At 45.9% G+C, this 21,228-nt stretch overlaps 2 protein-coding genes and 1 pseudogene across 2 annotated transcripts; 1 reads left to right on the top strand and 2 right to left on the bottom strand.

Annotated features, from left to right (window-relative positions):
* Positions 1 to 1,530: 1,530 nt before the first annotated feature.
* LOC119048777 (olfactory receptor 13C7) lies at positions 1,531 to 2,487 on the bottom strand. Its single transcript, XM_037144555.2, has one exon. The coding sequence runs from the start codon at positions 2,485 to 2,487 to the stop codon at positions 1,531 to 1,533; it is 957 nt and encodes a 318-aa protein (XP_037000450.2).
* Positions 2,488 to 5,132: 2,645 nt separating this feature from the next.
* On the bottom strand, positions 5,133 to 8,590 carry LOC119048772 (olfactory receptor 13C7-like; annotated as a pseudogene).
* Positions 8,591 to 18,295: 9,705 nt separating this feature from the next.
* On the top strand, positions 18,296 to 19,255 carry LOC119048778 (olfactory receptor 13C7-like). The gene has a single exon (XM_037144556.2). The coding sequence runs from the start codon at positions 18,296 to 18,298 to the stop codon at positions 19,253 to 19,255; it is 960 nt and encodes a 319-aa protein (XP_037000451.2).
* Positions 19,256 to 21,228: the final 1,973 nt, after the last annotated feature.

The raw sequence follows: 21,228 nt of genomic DNA, 5'->3' as shown, positions 1-21,228 counted from the left end.
GCCTTCATCATCTCTCATCTTTACTATTTCGCTGTTCTTTCTTTTCTCTTCGTGGACTTGGTTTCTCTTTACTTCCCTAGTACACACGGTCAAACACAATTACCGCATAGCTTCCAATTTTGCATGTTATGGATCCAGGACTCACTCCCTGAGTATTAATGACAATTTCTTGAAAGGAATCCAACTGATCTAGGTAGAGCCAGTGTCACATAGCACAAACATGAGTCCCTCATCTCTGTGGATAAAAAACAGAGATGACTCATAGGAAAATAAATACTCAGAGAAATGGTACTACTGGCTCATAGGCTAGAAAGCCAACCAAAAAGGTGCTGCAATAATAAATTGGAACTGATTCAGTTAAATATGGCACTGAATTCTGCCTCCAAATGTTATAGGGCTTCCTTAGAGAAATTATTTAACACATTTCATTAATAATAAAAATATTTATTAATTGGGATGTTTGCTATTCTGTGCTACCCACTGTGAACACACACACACACACACACACACACACACACACACACACGTATATATGCCTCATTTTAATTTAATCCCACAACTCCATGGAGTTGGTTTAATTATCTCCATTTTACAAATTAGGAAACCAAGGAAATGCAAGATTAAGTAATTTTTCTATGTGCCTGAAGTTGCAAAGGCAAAGGCACTTCCTCATCACTCTGGCTCCAAACCCCATGCTCTTAACTGAAAGGGTAACTTTAAGCATATTTTTAGCAGTTGGTGCCAGTGTCCAAATCCTGAAGAGACAGTGGAAACTGAGTTTGCCCACTGGGGTTTGGATAGTTGAAAAAGTTAATTTCAGGGAAATGAAGGGACTCAGAATATAAACTTTGCATTGTAGTAATGATTTGTCTAAATGGAGATTGCTAGAAATTTTGTTCTTGGTCTATAATATCTGGAATTTGATTAGTGTTGACACAAACTTCTCCACAAATTTGGGTAGGAATAGATGTGCTCTAGGTACAGTAAGAGAAGAAGTTCCCCCAAATTGGCTGTAGGCTATTAAATAGAAAATAATTAAACCGGAAACACTCTGAGCTCCTACAGTCAAAAAGGCATTGGATAGTGTCATTTGGCATGTCTTGGTGTTGGTAATTTTCTAAAACACAGATTGAATTTTAGCTTGGACACCCATTAGCTAGTGACTTCCTCATTACCACGCTCTTCATTACACAGTAGAGCAGAAAACAACATGATTGGCACATACAAATGGCAACTAGCCTGCACATGAACAAAGAAAGCAGTATAATTTTTTACAAAGTTTTAACTTTATTGCTTGTTTTTTCAGAATAAGAATGCATTTTAGCAGTCACTTATTCTTGGTTCTAGATGATTTAGCGCAACCCTGTCCTCACTCTACAGAGTTCATGTTGCAACGTCAGTCACTCAGGAAATCCCCATCCTGATGCACATTGCTTGGATGGTTTTGTATGTCTATGCTTATCATGTGGTCTTTTCCTAAGGAATCCCCTGTGTGCACAGAATCACAAGATACACTGCTTCCTCCCATTATCACTGGGTGAAGTATTTCTGACTCACTAGGCTCTTCACAGCAACCTTCACATCCTTGTTTCTGAGGCTGTAGATGATGGGGTTGAGCATGGGAGTCAGCACTCCATAAAAGAGAGAGATGAGCTTGTCTGAAACATCCTGTTTGTCTGCCCGCAGTGAGTCCCTGGATTTGGGTTTTGCATACATAAAAAGAATAGTCCCGTAGAAGATGATCACCACAGTAAGATGAGCAGAGCAGGTGGAGAAGGCCTTTCGCTGGCCCTCAGCTGAGGGGATCCTTAGGATGGTGATAAGGATGAAAATGTAGGAGACAAAGATGAACAGAACTGGGACCCCTAAAAAGATCACATTGGCTACGGCCATGCTGATCACGTTGATGGAGATGTCAGCACAGGCCAACTTCAGGACAGCCAGAATCTCACAGGTGAAGTGGTTGATGATGTTGTCCCCACAGAAGGGTAATTGTACTGCAAGAGAAATCTGCACCAAGGAGTTGACTCCACCAGCCAGCCAGGAGCTGGCAGCCATGGGCACATAGGCAGCCTTGCTCATGACCATGGGGTACCTCAGGGGGTTGCAGATGGCCACATAGCGATCAAATGCCATCATGCCCAGAAGCACACACTCTGTGGCTCCCATGGCAAAGGAGAGAAACATCTGCACAGCACAGCCTGAGAAAGAGATGGTTTTCCTGGGAGTGAGGAAGCCATCCAAGACCAGAGGGATGGAAGAGGTTGTGTAGCAGATGTCCAAGAAGGAGAGGTTCCCCAAGAAGAAGTACATGGGTGTGTGCAGGCAGGAGTCAAGGAGGGTCACCAGGATCAGGACCCCATTGCCCAGCAGGATCACCAGGTACATCAGCAGGATGAGCACAAAGAATGTTTTCTCCAGTGTTGGCTGATCTGATAGCCCCAGCAAGACAAATTCTGCCACAGTGGATTGGTTGGCCACTTCCATTTTGGATTTTCTCTCTTACCCTCAGGAAAACTGAGAGCAACAAACACATGTTCATAGGAATCAGTATGTGAGGATACAATGAAATGCTTCCAGAACTTATCATTAAATGTACCCTTTGACACACCAACTCATAGTATCAGTGTCTAAGAGATAAAATTCAATGTCTTCTAAAATGACCTTAAAACTCAGAATATATCACATCAAAAGCAGGAAAGGGACAGCCTGGAAATCTAATTGAACCATGATACATGGAAGAATTTACCTGGATCAATAATGTTAATACACTTGAAGGAGGGGATGCATAAAGATGACCCTACATGGGGACCATGAAGCATAAACCCAGAGGGTCAGCACTCACTGGCCCCTCTGGCCAGTCCTGCCTGTCCCCAGATTGTGCCTGCAGTGTCCTAGGAGGCTGTTATATTCCCTGATGCTGACCACTGACCTCACCTTGCTGCCCTGGTTCTAATTCTGTATTTGTATAAAAATTTTTCTGAGGACAATTTGGCTCCATCCGGAGTCCTATATGGAAGGAATGTGATGAACACAGATGAGAAAGATTACTTGATCCCTGGTTTATACTTTGTTTCTTAGGAGTTTGTTTGGTGATTCCCCTTCATGGCACTGTCAATAGGAGTTCCTGGTTGATAGACCGTGGAGACCCTAACAGAAGCACTTCCACATCGCCCTCCTCTAGCCACAGCTTTTATCCACAGCACCGCAGTTTCTTTAGTCTGCTCCAGCCCTGAGGGTTGGGAGCAGGAATACAATCCAAGGACAACCATCCTGTAAACCTCCCACCGTAAGCATCTGTGACATTGTGACCAGGCTCCATGCTTTTGGAGCTATTTTATAAGTCATAACTCCTAGTTCAGACTCTTCTCTCTCTGAGTTGACCATTATAGCCATTGCAATGCCACAGGAAAGCAGACGGTTCTACCCAGCCTTGCAGAGAAGTCAACTCAAAGGAGGTATTGCCTACAGGATGTCCTTCAGTCACTGCAGAGTGGTCCAGTACATCAGAGAAAAGCTCAAGCCTGGACTGTTCATGTTACCGATGAGGAAACCGAAGCTCGGAGAGGTCAGAGGCAGTGTGGACAGAGCCAGGACTGAAGCCTGGTTCCCAACCTCCTCCCTAGGGCTCCTTCCCTCGCCACTCTGATTGTATTCTGGCTTGTCCATTTGTGCCACAGTTTGTTTATAGAGGCAGAGAAGCAGTTATGAAGTCTTGGTCCTTCTCACTCTCCCTAGAACATTTGTGAAAGATACAGGTGTTCCACCCTTCTCCAAAATATCTGCCTCGTAGAAGGGCTTGGGTGGATGGGATGTCCCCGGGCTTCACACATTGCCTCTGCGACTATTACACTGTCACTGGCTGAGGAAGGTCAGATGGAATAAACAAGGCACAGTCTGAAGTTATCTTCATGCAATTTCCAGAGATTAACTGTGGATATCAGAAATATTAAGGGAAAAGAGATCTGTTTTTAGAGTTATCAATACTATTGACTGGAGAGTCTCAGACTTGGCAGGAATGTTGTAAAATAATTAACCTTGCCTCTTTCACCTCCCCAGTATGAGCCTTATATGAAACACAATTTTCCCATTTCTGCTTTGAACAATGTTTAGTTGCGTGAGTGCATAGCTCTCATTCCTTTGCCAGACAGACTTGATTGTTGGAAGTTTTCCCTTACTATAAGGAGCAATTTCCTTCTTCCAGTGCCATCCCCACTCCTCACATCTGCCTGCCCCTACATGGGTCTGGACTCCCAGGACATGCCTGCTCCCTTCCCCTAGAAGGACCCTTCAGAGACATGGCAGCTGTGACCAGGTCTCCCTCATAACTGCCTCTTCTCTTCCGCCCACCTACCTGAAGAAGCTCTAGCCACAGAGAGAACTTGGTCTATGTCCTATGTGGGGATGAGGCCATGCTGTAGGCAGGAGCTCACCTGGACAGAAGGTCTCATGGCAGGGAGGAGGATAGGAAGGCCTCTGGGCTTAGAAGGTGATTGCTTCAGTGCCCACCTGGACCATCCCTGACAAAGCCCTGTCTGCCGGTCTGTGCCTGGGAGTGAGAAGCAAATCCTGTTTAGCTGTTTTGAGGCTCAGAAGTCCCTTCAAATTTCACAGCAAGGTAAAGAAATTTAGGGCTGACCATAACTGAAAGGGCTCTTGTATCTCCTTTTCAGGGGCCTTCTCCATGCCCGGTTCAATAACAAGAGAACAGAGGACACAAGGAGCTGCTTCCCAGTGGTCCTGGCAGTCATGCCCAGCCTGCATGCTCAGGGCAGACACCCTCTGCTCTTTGCCCCCACCATCTCTCCCCAGGGGTTCTTTTATGGAGCCCTAGAGCAATTTAGAGCTCTGGATGTTTGGGGAAGGTTTTAATCCCAGAAGCAATTTAAAGTTTGGTGAAAGTCCTCACAGGAGTTTAGGGCCTATGTCCCATAAACCCAATTAGATAAGATGCAGACAGTTCTATGTAAATCTTAACTTTCATGTCAAAGAAATGTGCCTAAGATTAGGAGGTTCCTGTTCTGTTTTTGTTGACTTCTCTGAAAGGAGAGGGATAACAAAGGTCTGACTGTGCTTTGACCACAAGGGTGTCTGTTAGGGGTTCTCTTCACTTGTCTTTGCAAAACTAAGAGTCAAAAACAAGAGGTGGAAGTTTTGACTTGTTCCCGACAGACATACTGGTCTTTACATGCTCCAGAGCATGTGGCCCTCATACTGATCACCACAGTAAGATGAGCAGAGCAGGTAGAAAAGGCCTTTCACTGGCCCTCAGCAGAGGAGAATCCCCAAAATGGTGGTGGGGATGAAGATGTAGGAGACAAAGATGAACAGGACTGGGACCCCCAGGAAGATCACACTGGCCACTGTCATACTGATCACATTGATGGAGATGTCAGCCAGGCCAATTTCAGGACAGCCAGAATCTCACAGGTGAAGTGGTTGATGATGTTGTCCCCACAGAAGGGCAGTTGCATTGCTAGGGATGTCTGCACCATGGCAGTGGAGTTTCCAGCTACCCAGGAGCCGGCAGCCATGGGCACGTAAGCAGATTTGCTCATGATCTCTGGATACCTCAGGGGATTGCAGATGGCCATGTAGCAATCAAACGCTATCATGCCCAGAAGCACACACTCTGTGGCCCCCATGGCAAAGGAGAGGAACATCTGCATGGCACAGCCTGAGAAATAGATGGCTTCCCAGAGGGTCAGGAAGTTGTCAAGAATGAGGGGCAGATGGATTTATGGTCAAGATGGTGGCATAGATAAACCCAGATTGCCTCCTTGCACAACCACACCAAAAATACAATTAAAATATAGAACAACCATTACTCAGTGCCATTAGAAATCAAGTTGAATGGAAATCTGACAAATGGGGAATTAAAGAAACCACATCCATCCAGACTGGTAGGAGGGGTAGAGATGTGAAACAGGCTGGTCCCACATCCACATGTGGTGGATAAAAATTTGGGAGGGATGTCTTGGGAGCAAGGAATCCCAGCCCCACTCCAGGCCCCACAGACTAGGGTTCCTTCTAGTGCCAGGAAGGTAAGTCCCCATAACTGGCCTCAAAAACTAATGGGGATTGAGTCAATAGCAGAAACTTTTGGAGTCCCAAGCAGTTCCTTTTAAAGAACCTACACACAGAATTACTCAGACTCATTCCCTCTGAGCTCCAGCACTGGGGTAACAGCTTAAAAGTCATTAGTGGCATATGGGAAAAAACTGAAGTGTCTGGCATAAAGGTGAAAACTAGGGGACAGCTTTCTCCCAGACAAAAAGGTGGGCAGAGGCCATTGTCACTTTTCTGAACCCTCTCCCCATAGAGCCACAGAACCAGCAGGCTGGTGCCATATCTGAGTCTCCTTCAACCAGGCTAATACTGTTTGCACCACCCTAGAGATCCCCAGAGGCTCTGTCCCACCCAAGCTACTTTTCCACGTGAATGGCTGGTTTTGGCTCATGCTTCACAACTTCCTAAATCCTCTCAAACATGCAATAGCCAGCCTCAGTGAGCCCCCAGGCCCTGTACCTCTTACTAAGGGGCCCTGGGCCTGGCACTATCACCAACCAGCCGAAATTTACAGCTTGGCTTCACCTGGAAATCTCCAAGCCCAGCACAAGTAGCAGCCATCTCAGATTGCTTTATAAGTCAGGCAGGGTGTCCCTAGGCAAAACACAGAGGGGGACTGATCTTGTTCTGCACCACCCAGGAAACTCCAGAGCCTACGCACCCAGGGGACAGCTGCAGACCATGTTGGAGCACTACCACCCTGCCCCTACACAGCTGATCCTCCTTGTGGGGCAGAAGTTGGTAGTCAGTGGTCACAGCCAATCCTTGCAGCTGACTGGCCTGGGTAAATCCCTCCCATTGATCTGCTAACAGTAATTAAGGCTCAAAAACAAGAGAAGGGTATACTCAGCCCACATTAAGGGAACCTCAAGTATCCAGCTTGGGTAATAGGGGAGGCTGTGCCACTAGACCATATAGAACACCTACTACATTAGGCCACACTACCAAGACAGGGAGTCAAAGCAGCTGTACCTAATACATAGAAACCAACACAGGGAGCCTAACAAAGTGAGAAGACAAAGAAACATGACCCAAATGAAAGAACAGATCAAAACAACAAAAAAGAATTAAACAAAATGGACATAGCAATCTATCAGATGCAGAGTTCAAAAGACATTATAAGGATGCTCAAGGAACTTAGTGAGGACCTCAGCAGCATTAAAAAAAAAAAACAGTGAGAAATGAAGGATACACTAACTAAAATAAAGAACAATTTACAGGCAAACAACAGTAGAGTGGCTGAAGCTGAGAGTCAAATCAATGATTTGGAACATAAGGAACCAAAAAAACAACCAATGTTCCTTGTTCTTAAGAGCAACAAGAAGAAAAAGAATAAAAAACCCCCTGAGGATAGTATAAGCAGCTTCTGGAACAACTTTAAGTAGTCCAACAATTGCATCATAGAGTTGCCAGAAGTAGAAAAGAAAGGGATAGAAATTGGAATTCTATTTGAAAAAAATAGTATAAAAAAACTTCACTAATTTGGTGAAGAAATAGACATGCAAGTCCAGGAAGCACAGAGTCCCAAACAAGATGGATGCAAAGAAGCCCACTCCAAAACCCATCATAATTAAAATTCCAAAAGTTAAAGATAAAGAGAGAATCTTGAAAGCAGCAAGAGGAAGGCAGTTAGTTACCTACAAGGAAGTTCTCATAAGACTGTCAGCTGATTTCTCAGTAGAAACTTTGCAGACTAGAAGGGATTAGAAAGAAATATTCAAAGTCACGAAAAGCAGGGACCTACAGACAAGATTGCTCTACCCAGCAAAGCCATCATTTAGATCAAAGAGAAGATAAAGAGCTTCCCAGGCCAAAGAAAAATTAAAGTTCATTATTATCAAACCATTATTATATGAAATGTTTAAGAGACTTTTTAAAGAAAAAAGCAGATCAAAACTATGAACAATAAAATGGCGATAAATATATATCTATCAACAATTGAACCTAAAAAAACCCTAAGCAAACAAGAAAAACAGAGACAGAATCATGGATATGGAGCACATTTTGATGCTTGCCAGATGGTGGGGGGGGTGGGGAAATGGGGGAAGAGGTGAGGGGATTAAGAAGTACAAATAGGTAGTTATGGAATAGCCATGGAGATGTAAAGTACAGTATGGGAGATGGAGTAGCCAAAGAACCTATACATGACCAATGGACGTGAATAATTGTGGGGGATTGCCTGAGGGAGTGGGGGATGCTGGGTGGAGGGGAGGAAAAGGGGGGTGGGAATCAGGACAACTATAATGGCATAATCAATAAAATATAATTTAAAAGAAAGAATGAGGGGGACCAAGGAGGTGGTGTAGCAGGTGTCCAGTATGAGGGGGTTCCTTAAGAAGAAGTACATGGGTGTGTGCAGGTGGGAGTCAAGGAGAGTCACCAGGATGAGGACCCCATTGCCCAGCAGGACCACCAGGTATGTAAGCAGGATGGACACAAACAGCATCTCCTCTAGTCTTGGATGGACAGAGAAGCCCAGCAAGACAAATTCTGTCACAGCAGATTGGTTGGATGCTTCCATTTCAAACTCTCTTTCATCCCTAGGAATACTGAAGGCAGAAAATACATGCTTGTTTTTTAAATACATGGGGGTCACAATATGATGTCCCTAAAATTATAAATAAACTCATTCTATGGGACTCAACTGTAAAACCAAGTTATATAAAAGCTGGGCTAGTTTTCATGAAAAGCAGGAAGCATACACTCTAGAAACTTAATGAAACAATAAAATGAATCGTATTTCTGTCTAATCAATGATATTAATATACCTATAGCAAAACTGTATGCCTGCATATGCTGTGTGTCTCCAGCACTTTCCAGGAAAGCAGAGGTGTCTGAGTAACTCTGTCTCTCTCATATAATTGGGCACCTCAAGCTATCACAGCTCAGGGACCCTGGCCATTGACGTCAGGTGGCCCTTTCCTCTGGATCTAGGTCCTCCTTGCCCAGTAAGTTTCCATTATAATTTGACTTTCCACACAGACAGTCTTAAAAAGAGGGGCTGTGCTGCCTTGAAAACATGAAGCTTCTTGTTTCTTTAGCAGTTTTATTTCTTATACAGCATCTAGTTTATAGTTCAGTGTTTTGTCAGTTTCGTTAGTAAGAATCAGTCATCTGATCTTGACTCTTCTCTGAAGGGTCTTATCAAACTGAATTTCCGGAGCCTGGAACATGGAATGCCCATCAAAGTCTTCGGAAATCTGTTTTGTAGATAGCCCTTGTGTGTTGCCTCCCGTAACCACACGTGGCCTGTCTGTACCTCTGCCACCCTGGGACTTGACCCAGGGAATCAAATCCTACCTGATGGTTAGAGCCCACTTGCAATTCACATTCTCAGCCTGGGCTAAGATGAGTTGCGCACCCTCCAGTGCCGTTCAGAGACTTTGCAGATACCATCCTGTGTAAATCTACTTAGCATCCCAGAATATCCAAAGCCACATTGTAGACGTCACAATTTTACTGCCAAAGAGGTTAGGAATACCAGGTGTCATGAGGCTCTGCCACAGGATGCCCAGAACAGCACAGATCTGGCTAATACTTCCAGTGTGCGGGTTAAAAATACAGATTTCAGGGTCCTCCTTTGCAGATGGTCTTGGAGATCAGTCCTTTTTGTTTTGTTTCATTTCGTTTTGTTTTGGTTTTTTTTAAATAAATAAACGGTCCCCACGTACTTCTGTTATGTATCAGTCTTCCAAATCATTGACCTCTCCGTTTAAAGGTGGAGAAACTGACACTAGGAAAGAGGTTTGTGAATTGCCTGTGGCTCTGAAGAAGAGATAATTTCTCCTAATTGGTAATGATACAGTGTCTAAAGAGGTTATCTCAGGATATCAGGAATCAAGGGGTAGGAGGATCATTTTTAGAGAACGTCTCCTGAGTTATGAGGGAACACAAATTTTGAGGCTTGGCAGAATCTTCAGGTATTCAGTCTTCTCCTGCAACCCCCATTTTAGAGGGATCCCCTCTTTGGTAAGTGATTTCTCAGACTCCACACAAACATTTCAAAGTGAGGGCTCACAGCTTCCAATGTTGTTGTCTGGAAGCCTGGGCTGTCAGAATTCTTGAGGGACCTGATATCCGCCTTTTCTAACTTCTCCTTTCCTCCACTGGTCCTAGGTCGGCCTCTTGGGTTCAAGTGAAACAGGCCTGTTCCTTTGTCACAGCAGCAGCCTTTAGAGCTCTGAGAATAGCTGTCTGGTCCCCCAGCCCTGTCCTCCCTGCACAGCCCTCTTTACATCAGCCTCTTTCCTTCCCTTCCAAGTGGTAAACAGCGAGCCATAGACGTCACTGGCTCTTACTGGGGTCCTGTCTAGGTGGGGTTGGGTCTATTGCTTGCAAAAATGCAGGCCGATGGAGCAGAGAAGGTGCCAGTTTACTGAAGCCTGGAGAAACGACTGCCTCTGGTGTTACCTGTCCATCTAGGTGATAACAAGCCATAAACCAGGCAGGTCATACAGATTATATCTCTCAGAGGAGCTGTTCCATCAACACGTGGTTATACACTCAAATCAGCCCATACTCTATAACTGTTGTCTAACTTCCTGGTGTCTCTTAATGACCCCAGGTGTAGAGGGGTCCAGAGTACAGCCACAGCTCATAAAAGTGACAGCTACTCACAGAGTCCTTGCCTAACCCTGGAGTTCAGTGTGACAAGGAGACAAGGCTGACTCTTAAGGCCGAGGCTCAGCCAGGGCACCCAGGGCAGGCTGGCAAGCCATGCCCAGCTGCTGGGCCCAGGACCCTCTTCTCTGTGTTCCACACTGTTCTCAAGGATCCCATGATGACTCTCTCAGGAATTTAGGGCTGGGCTGATTTGGGCCATGACCTGTCCCAGACGTGGTTTAAAGTTTGGTGAGAGGCTCGGAATTTAGACTTCACTCCATAGACCCCTTAGACAATGTTGGGAAATGTACCCTAAGCTCTCCTGTCACAGCATGAAAATCTCAGCTTAGGACAGTCTCCAGCCACGTAATCAGAGTTTTCCTGGGCTTTGTTCACAGCAGTTGGTCCAAGGGGGCTCTGTCATTGGCCCCCAAAGAAGGGAAGCTCTGGGCCTAGTGAGTCACATATTTCAGAAAACTTGGGGCCTGCTGGATTCCTCACCACCAGGCGTCTCCTCCCCTGCACTCCTACACACCTGTTAATATTAATCCCTGTTAATATTAATAAGCATTGCCATTCATTTACAACTGTCTTCTAAATCCTGTCCTGTCTGATGCTTCCCCACACCCCATGATGGTTGGGATGAGGACACTTGGACGTGAGCAAGTGGAGGGACCCTCCTTTGTTGGGCTACCACGCCTTGCTTTTATGGTGTCAAATGCATCTTCACCACTGCCCTCTGAATGCCGGTGCTTCCCTTCCTGTAGGCTTGGATTTCCTCCAAGGTTAACCATTGTGGCGTTTGTGGTGGGACGGTGGTACCAGCGGGCCTCGAGGTTGAAGAGGCACTGGAATGCCAGTCAGGACTGAGCAGCTCCTGCCAGCCATCTCCCCTACCAGCCGTGGCAGAGCTCTGTGTTCCCCAACTCTTGGGGCCTGCCCTGTTGGAAACTCAATCACTCTGGCCTTGCTTCTCTTACTCCAGTGGGAACTCATCACCCCCACTCTCCTCTCTATGCCCTGACTTCAGCTTTCATAGGTCAGGCTGTTTCTCACTGAGCTCTCTTTGTGTTACCCTACTTTCTCCTTCCCCTCCCCTCTTCCTTTCATCAGCTGCTGACTGTGTCCTGGTGTTTTGCCTGCAGAGAGACAGATGTAAGGGGTTTGTTTAGTCACCATCCAGTGTAGGACACCAGGCAGCCCATTTGCCCACTGCCCCTGGGGCAGGCATCTACCTGGTTCATTCACATGAGGCCTGTGGCCGGGTACTTCCTGGTGCAGAGCATTGAAACAATGAACGAGAATGTAGGCATATTTAGTAAGTGAGGCTCCCTGGGTTGAAGCAGTGAATCGGGCAAACATTGTTCAGATAATCCAGAATTCTCACATCAGGAATTATACACTCACTTCTCCACTTAGTGCTTACTGCATGAGTGGTCTCCCTTCTGTGAAGAGGTGAAGCTTTGGTGCCCTCAGTTTCCATGGAGAAAACTTTCCTTTTCTGCCTTTTCCCTCTTCAGGGAAGTCCTGTTTCTCTGACTTTATAACATCTGATTCCAATCCTGGTATTATCTCCAAATGGTGGTGGCTATTTTCTGCCCTCAGAGAAGGTGATGCGTGAGTCATGATCCCTGATGGAATCTCCCAGCTTTTTGAGCAGCGTGGAAACCTGTGGACCAGGGATGTGGGTACAGACCCTGTGTATCCTGAGGGGTGTCATGTCCACCTTTGTCCTCAGGAAGCTGCAGGCTACAGATGCGGCTTGGGGAAATGCTGGTGTTGCTGGGTTCAGACCACCCCTGTGGTCAGCTCCACTCATCTGTGGCAAACTCACGTGAACACTGACATACACTCACACACATGGAACGAGGAGACCGATGACATGCCAAGTTCCGCCTTGGCCAATTAAAAGCCAGATATCCCCCGGTTGGTGTGTCTGAGGGTTCCCTAGGCTGTGAGGAGAAATGAGAAGAAACATTTCCAGCAATACCTGGAGTCTCAAGGCCCGAGAACCCATGCACTGAGTTAGTGAGGAGTCTAGTCCAATGTTGCTCAAGTGTGACCGACAGGCAAAATTGGCATCACTTGGGAACGTGTTAATAATGACACATTATTATTCCTGGGTCACTCCTTGGACCTACTGAATTGTATCTCTGAGTATGTATTTACAATCTGTGTTTTAACAAATCCTCCAGATGATTCCAGTGCCGAAGTACTGGTCTATCTAGGCTTTTCCTAGAATTGGGGTCCCAGTTAGTCCAAGAGGAGTGATGCTGTTTTTTATGAATTATCTGAGTAGCTGCCTCTAATTCCTCTGTTCTGGAGTTAGCTGTTCTTTCTGTTCTTGCTTGCCCCAACCCCTGACCCTTGACCCTTCACTGTCTGTGCTCTTGCTGACCTCCTGTGGGTCACTGGTCTCTGGAGACTTCCTCCCCTGCCAGTAAGAAACCTCCTTCGCAACAGACTGAGTGAGTCTCTAGTGACTCAGAGGTGAAGGGAACCCTGTAGATATAACAAATTTGCATTTGGGGGAGGAGTCTCCAACAATCTCCATGATAGTAGTTGGATTTGTAACTAGAGACAGGAGAGGAGTACAAACATGTGGCTTCAGGGTTCCAGCCACGCTCCTTCAGTGATGAACGAGTCCATGAGTCTCCTGCTTGGACATCTGCCCATCTCCACCTGGATGTCCCTCACACACACTGGGGCCCGACCTCAATTCATCTTATTCCCTAAAACCAGCAGCTTGGTCAAAATCCTCTACTATCCTATTGTCATCATCATCCACCCATCATCCGACCGAAAAATATTGACTCTACTCTCTTTCCTGGTTTCCATATCCAGCCAGATGCTAATATTTTATTTTGCATCCACCAAATACTTCTTGAATCTCCATGTCTTCACCACCCATCCATCACTTTCCTGATTAATGTCCTCGTCTTCACTTGTGAAAAGTATTCCCTGTCTCTCTAGTCCCTGTCCTCCTTCTCCCCATCCTCCCTCCACATTGTGCCCAGAAGGATCAACCTAAGATGCAAATTTGATCATGTCAGACCTTTATTTAAAACTCCTAAGTACCTTCTCATCCCCTATAGGAGAGAGTCCTAACTCCACAGGATGCTGAAAAAGACCAACCACAGGTCCAGCCTGCCTTGCTCCCCATCAGCAACACCTGCCCCTCACGCTCCACCAGTACTGCACTGCTGCTCATCTCTCCCCACCCTCTGGGCTCTTCCTACTTTTGTGCCTTTGTTTATGCAGCCCCTCCTGCCTGGGGTGCTTCCCCACTCCCCTCCATCAGGTAACCTGCCCCTCATCCATTCCAGTCGTGTGCTGGTAAATGTTTAACAACTGGATTTCCAAAACAAACAAACAAAAGCCCTGATCTGGACCATTTGCTGATTTTCTGTGATATAAACATTCCCACTATGATGTCCAATTTTAAGCTACTAATGATGTCACTGCTCAGAGGTTGGGAGAAGATATGTGCAGTGTGCGAGCCAGCTCCAATACACTACTGATCTTGGATCACCTCCAGGAAGTCCGGCCCCAGCCTCCCTCTGGGCTTCACAGCAATGTGGACATTCTCCCGTCCTGTACTTCCTACCTTGTCTGGTAACTTACTTTTCGCCTCTTTCTTGCCACTAGAAGGTGCACTCCAGAAAGCAGAATATTACGGCCTTGTGTGCAATAATCACCTGCTGAATAAAGGGATGAGTCCAGAGCATGGGCACAGAGAAGGACACAAAGGAAGGGATACAAAAGAATGTGCCCATGCTCTGGACCCATCCCTGTTCTAGGTCACATTCTGTCAGTGACTCCCATGAGGTCTCAGAGCACATGCACAGATGATAAAGGAAGCTGGAAGGACAGTGATTTAGACGAAGGTCAAGTGAAGACTGAGGAAGAATAGGGCAGGTTGATTCATGGGGCCTAATACAATGAGCTGAAATTTTAAAGGGAAAGTGTGTCTTTCACTCAGACCTTCCAAAAACCACTGTATAAGCACAGACCTAGAGTGATGGGGCATGGCTATATCATAGGAGAAAAGACTTGGGGGTCTGAATGAATCTTGTAATCAGTGACCAGCAGGCTGTTGGACTCTGAATGGGATTAGAGTGTTCAGAGAAAAGGCAAGGAGGGAGGGAGAAAGAGAGAAAAGGAGCTGAGGGGAGAGGAAGCAGGCAGCAAGCCTCTAGCGCCTTCATCATAATTGGATCTTGGGGATGTTATCTCTGAAGAATACAAACTGAGTACAACTCACTTTCCAAACTTTAAATGACTTGAGGGACTAAAATGGTCCCAGAGAAAAGACTGGAATTTAAATTATCTTCTAAGGGCACTGTCAGTCTTTTGGAGAATGTGCCCTGAGCACACAGGGCGAGGGGAGAGGACCGGCTGGACCCTTCACCCGCTACACATTCTAAACCTTCACCCTTAGGAAACAAACCACTGTTGCTCACTATTTCTCTGATAAAGGTAAGCACAGGTTTTGACCATACCAAAATCTCCATGAGCACAGCTGCATTTCTGCCTTCAGATTTGATTGTAATAGAATGTGGGTTTGAGAAGGAGAGAGAGGAAGTCCTTTCACTGGTATAGTGCTAATGTCGAGGAGTCAAATAGACCCATCAAACTGAGAGTCTCTAAGGTCATTTGGCCTCACCTGGCTTTATGCAGAGGGGAAAGGCTTGCCCAGGACCCCATAGCTTATAGCCTTCATCTCACACAGTTGTCCCTTCTTGATTAAAAAGAGGGACCCCTTCTCCTTTTGCACTTAAGAACCCAAAGGCCAGCAATAATAAGAAGCCATGTTTCTAGATCTGATGATGCAGACATGCAGGAAATATTTTCCTTACATGATCCAGGTTCTCGGGAGAGGCTGGAGGGCTGGCTGACCAAGTAAAAACCTACCTGGGACTAACTCACTGCCCCAGGACACACGTCACAGGTAGCAGGTGTCCTGGACACCTGAGCTTAGAGTGCCCTGGGCAACTTGAGGATTCAAATTGGAGACTGTTCCCCGTACTGATCAGCTTTTGTAATCAATTTCTGGATGGTACACATGACTCTAAGAGATATATTAATTTTTTAAAGCCCTGGGAGAAAAATAGAGACTTCTCTTATTTATCTTTGTGCTGAAACCACTCTATTTCGGGATATGTGGAGGGCTTGCTGTGGAAGAGGGAGTAAAGCTGTAAAGGAGCAGATTTCAGCTCAATATCAAAGGGGAACTTCTTAAAGGAGCCTTGCCAGGGAGTTCACCATCACACCCCACACCACTCAGGGAGTCAGGCCGGCAGAGGACTGAGGAATGAAGTAAGGGACTTTCTACTTCGGAAAGTGAACAGATTGCTAAATAGACCCTAAGGCCTATTGTCAGTAGTGTTAGAGTGATTATTACAGTTGATGATGATGATGATGACGATGATGACAATGATGGTGATGTGAGTACTTAGGTAATTAATTATGTTGAGCACCACTTCCCCACCCCCACCCCGACCCCTGTCACCACCTACCACTAAATTTTGAGCTGTTTGAGGTTGGGGCTATGCTTTTCATTGCTGTGATCCTGGCACCTAGAGTTTATGCCTGGCCCAGAGAAGATGCTCAGTAAATGTCTATCAACAGGAATTAAATTATTATGGCACTGACTTGGTAACAGCCATAACGCTAAGCACCAACAGGGGAGTATCTTGGCTCCCCAGGAAGAAATGCCAGTTCACAGGAAAGAAGGGGACAGATGCCTGAGAGCACTTGGAACTATGGACATCTGGGAAGTTTATGAGCATTTTAGATACAGAGCAAATAAAACTGAGTGTCCAATGCCTTCACTGTTTCCAGAAAGTTTTCTACTGCTTCAGAACACACCCCAGTTCGGGGAGCACTTAGCTGTCCCAGGAAGAAGAGCTGACAGAGCAGGACTCAGGCTCTGGGAACAGTCTCAGGGCGAAGCCAGTGCCTCTGGTGCAGGCGGAGGGAGACTGACGAGAAGGAGGATGTTCAGTCAGAACTCTCCTTCAACCTGGTCACAGTGCACGCAAGGCCCACTCATGCCCTAAATGTGCAAAAGGACCAACGGCATGTTCAGATGTTGGCACTGTGTCTGGGCTAATTCTCTCCATGGGTGACACCAGCACAGAGGTGCTCGTGGCTCCCGCTGGCCCCAAGGAAACGGACACTTGAGTTTCTGTTTTTTTCCTGTTTGTTTTCTTTAAAAATTTTTTTAAATTAAATGTATTGGGGTGACACATGGGTTAATAAAGTTGTATAGGTTTTGAATGTACAATTCCGTAATACATAATCTGTATATTCCATTGTGTGTTCACCGCCCAACGTCGAATCTCCTCCTGTCACCATACATGACCCCCTTTACCCACTACTACCTCCCCTCCGTTCCCCTTTCTCCCTGGTACCCACCACACTGTCGTCTGGGTCTATGATTCGTTTGTTTGTCTTGTCTGTTCATATATTTTTTTCAGTTTTATAACCCACGTATGAGTGAGATCATATGCTCTTGACTTTTTCTGTCTGACTTATTTTGCTGCTTTAACATGATATTCTCAAAAATCCATCCACGTTGCTCAAATGACAGCATTTCACCTCTTCTCATGGCTGAGTTGTATTCCACTGTATGTATGTACCACATCTTCTTTGTCCAATCATCTATTGGAGGACACCGTGGTTGTTTCCATGTCTTGACCACTGCGCACAGGGCAGCTTGGGGACCGGTGTGGCCGGGCCCCAGGATGCAGTGCTCTGGGGCCCGCACACGCCTGCAACTGCAGCCGTGACAGCTTCGTGAGCCCACCACCTGCAGTTTGAATCGCTCTGCTGATTTTTATTTATATTGTCTTGTTCGCCTGTGCACCTTATTTTTTATTAATGAGTACCAGATGTTGTGTTGGCAAAATTATTTGTGGAAATGATTTAGGGACTGTAGTGATGTTACCTTCTTCCAGGGCGGATTCATGTTTGCCTCTGTTAGATATTTTGGAGCACCCAAAATCTGGGACAACTTCAGTCCGATTTCAGGGCTTGGGAAGATTTGAAGCTAGCTGTAAAACCTGGAAATGTGTGTTTCCCCCTGATTCACTCTTATTCTCATGGTGCTGCCCTGGGGGCGAGGGTCCCCTCCTACAGGAAGAAATTTAGTTAGAAACAGCTTTATGGTAGGCCTGGCACTTCAAAACCTGTTCCCCGCCTCCAGGAAGCTGGCAGTAGTGCCTCCTGGCTGCTCAGTGAAACACAGCTGCAAATGCTGGTCTTACTTCTCTGAGTTCCTACCTTTATCCCAGACTTATGACCTTAGGATTCCCTGTTCTTTCATTGCCTTGCCAATGCTTTACATAGATGTTTTACACAGTTTGTCCAGTTTTTATCATTGCCATCTGCAGGAGAGTTAATCCAAATTAACTTGGTTTTTTCTTACGAGAAACATAAATTAAATATTGATCTCTACTACATTTTTCCTAGAATCCTATAAAGATAGCCAAATTGTCAGAGCTATTTTCCAGTTGCTCAGCAGGGCGGGGATTTTTGCCCGGCTGCCCAGGCACGTTGGAGGTCACAGAGCGTTGAGGCTGACCTTTTCAGTTACTGCGAGCGGCAGAGTCGATACAACATGAACAGGTCCAATCAGACCACCACCGTGGTGGGGTTCATTCTGCTGGGCCTCTCCGCCCACCCAAGGCTGGAGAAAACGTTCTTTGTGCTCATCCTGCTGATGTACCTGATGGTCCTGCTGGGCAATGGGGTCCTGATCCTGGTGACCCTCCTTGACTCCCGCCTGCACACACCCATGTACTTCTTCTTGGGGAACCTCTCCTTCCTGGACATCTGCTACACCACCTCCTCAGTCCCCCTCATCCTTGACAGCTTCCTGACCCCCAAGAAAACCATCTCATTCTCAGCCTGTGCTGTGCAGATGTTCCTCTCTTTTGCCATGGGGGCCACAGAGTGTGTGCTCCTGAGCACAATGGCATTTGATCGCTATGTGGCCATCTGCAGCCCCCTGAGGTACCCCATGGTCATGAGTAAGGCTGCTTACGTGCCCATGGCTGCCGGCTCCTGGGCAGCTGGTATCACCAACTCAGTAGTTCAGACATCCCAGGCCATGAGGCTGCCCTTCTGTGGGGACAACACCATCAACCACTTCACCTGTGAGATTCTGGCTGTCCTGAAGTTGGCCTGTGCTGACATCTCCATCAATGTGATCAGCATGGTTGTGGCTAATGTGATCTTTCTTGCAATCCCTGTCCTGTTCATTTTCATCTCCTATGTGTTTATCATGGCTGCCATCCTGAGGATCCCCTCGGCCGAGGGGAGGAAAAAGGCCTTCTCCACCTGCTCTGCCCACCTCACAGTCGTGGTCGTCTTCTATGGGACCATCCTGTTCATGTATGGGAAACCCAAGTCCAAGGACCCACTGGGAGCAGACAAACAGGACCTTTCAGACAAACTCATCTCCCTCTTCTATGGGGTGGTGACCCCCATGCTCAACCCCATCATCTACAGCCTGAGGAACAAGGACGTGAAGGCTGCTGTGAGGAACCTGATTCTTCAGAAACATCTCACTAAGTGACTGTCACAGGCACCCACACTGTCAGAATGCAAGACCACCAAACTCTTCTTTGTACTTGTGGGAAAATGATAACCCAGGGGGACCCTTGGGCTATCAGGGGAAAGAGCCTTTTCTTTTCATTTCTGGTACTACTGACTAGTTCATTGGCTTCATACAAAACTACACTGTGTCGTATTAGAGCTATGCTTTGCTGCCAAATCTTCAATCTTCTGATACCAGAACTTGATAAGGAATAGATGTGCTCAAAATAAAAAAAATAAAAAAAACATTTGAGTGGTACGGGCCCTTAGAGCATATTGTCTTTCCCTGGGTAGAGCTGCTGCTTACTCTGTTCTGCTCTGGTCTCATCCAGAGACTTTTGCTCTATCTGATAGAGAGATAAATTGGGAAACACCATCTGCTTGAGCATATAACAGTGATCGTTAGCACCATGACAGGAATGCCACTTATATATTAGCACTAGAAATAGCAGGACTTATCCTGAGCAGCTGCTTTGTTTTGATCTACTGGAATCTTGCCATTCACCATATTCTCCTCTTCACTGTCACTGCGGGGAAGCTCAGAGGCAGACATGCCACCTCGCTGCAGCAGGTGGTGGAGCGCTGCCCGACTCAGTGCCTGCAGCTCCCACAGTTTCATCTGTGCAACCAACGTGGCACCTGGGTGGCAGTTACATACACCCAGCACGCACTCTATAAGTATGCCCACACTGTGATGAAACCCCCAAAATACTGGGGGGAAGCAAATGCAAAAATTATTCTTTTTTTTTTTTCAAAAATTATTCTTAATCCCACAGTTAATGAGAGGCCAGCAGAGAGAGTTACTCCCTACCACTAGTGGCCTGGGGACAGTGTAGCTCTCAGAGCTCTGAGCCTACAACTTTCTCCAATGCGCAAGGAATGTGCTGGAATAGTGTGTATTTCCTGTATTGCAGATATTATTTTAATGCACTTAAATTTGTGTTTGTAAAAGTGAGTTAGTACCAAACTTTGGTCCTTCAATTATTAGTGGTATATCACAGGTTATTTTCTCTTTTTTCCCTCCCTCTTTCTTCCTCACCCCCATGTTTAATCAGCTCGCTCCTCTACCTGGTTGGTAGTTGCCTCCAAAATTGTATTCATTTTCTATTGCTGTATAAAATGTATATATTTATAACCCATTCGAATTGAAAAAAACAAAGTTAGGAATGTATATTACCTAGTAAGTAATTGTATTAAATCCAACATCAGAAAAATTCTTGTATTGAAAATGGCATCTCTTTTAAGAATGGCGTACAGCGTGGGGCAAAAATAGGTTTATGGTTGTGAGTACACAAAACAATTTATTCTTAATCATTGTAATATTTTCTTTTAAAAATATATTTTACTGATTATGCTATTACAGTTGTTCCATTTCCCTCTCCACCCTGCACACCCCCTCCCACCCACATCCCCCCCTTTAGTTCATGTCCATGTGTCATAAGTTCTTTAGCTTCTACATTTCCCATACTATTCTTGCCCTCCCCCTGTCTATTTTCTACCTACCATCTATGCTACTTATTCTCTGTACCTTTCCCCCCTCTCTTCTCCTCCCACTCCCCTGGTGCTAACCCTCCATGTGATCTCCATTCTGTGCTTCTGTTCCTGTTCTAGTTGTTTGCTTAGTTTGCTTTTGTTTTAGGTGTGGTTGTTAATAACTGTGAGTTTGCTGTCTTTTTACTGTTCATATATTTTATCTTCTTTTTCTTAAATAAGTCCCTTTAACATTTCATATAATAATGGTTTGATGATGATGAACTCCTTGAACGTGACCTTATCTGAGAAGCACTTTATCTGCCCTTTCATTCTAAATGAAAGCTTTGCTGGATAGAGCAATCTTGGTTGTAGGTCTTTGGATTTCATGACTTGGAATACTTCTTTCCTGCCCCTTGTTGCCTGTAAGGTCTCTTTTGAGAAATCAGCTGACAGTCTGATGGGCACTCCTTTGTAGGTGAC

Source organism: Artibeus jamaicensis, unplaced genomic scaffold (assembly GCF_021234435.1).
Source record: "Artibeus jamaicensis isolate MK-2021 breed Jamaican fruit bat unplaced genomic scaffold, CSHL_Jam_final scaffold_1964, whole genome shotgun sequence".
Taxonomy (NCBI): Eukaryota; Metazoa; Chordata; class Mammalia; order Chiroptera; family Phyllostomidae; genus Artibeus; species Artibeus jamaicensis.
This window is presented reverse-complemented; position numbering and strand designations above follow the sequence as displayed.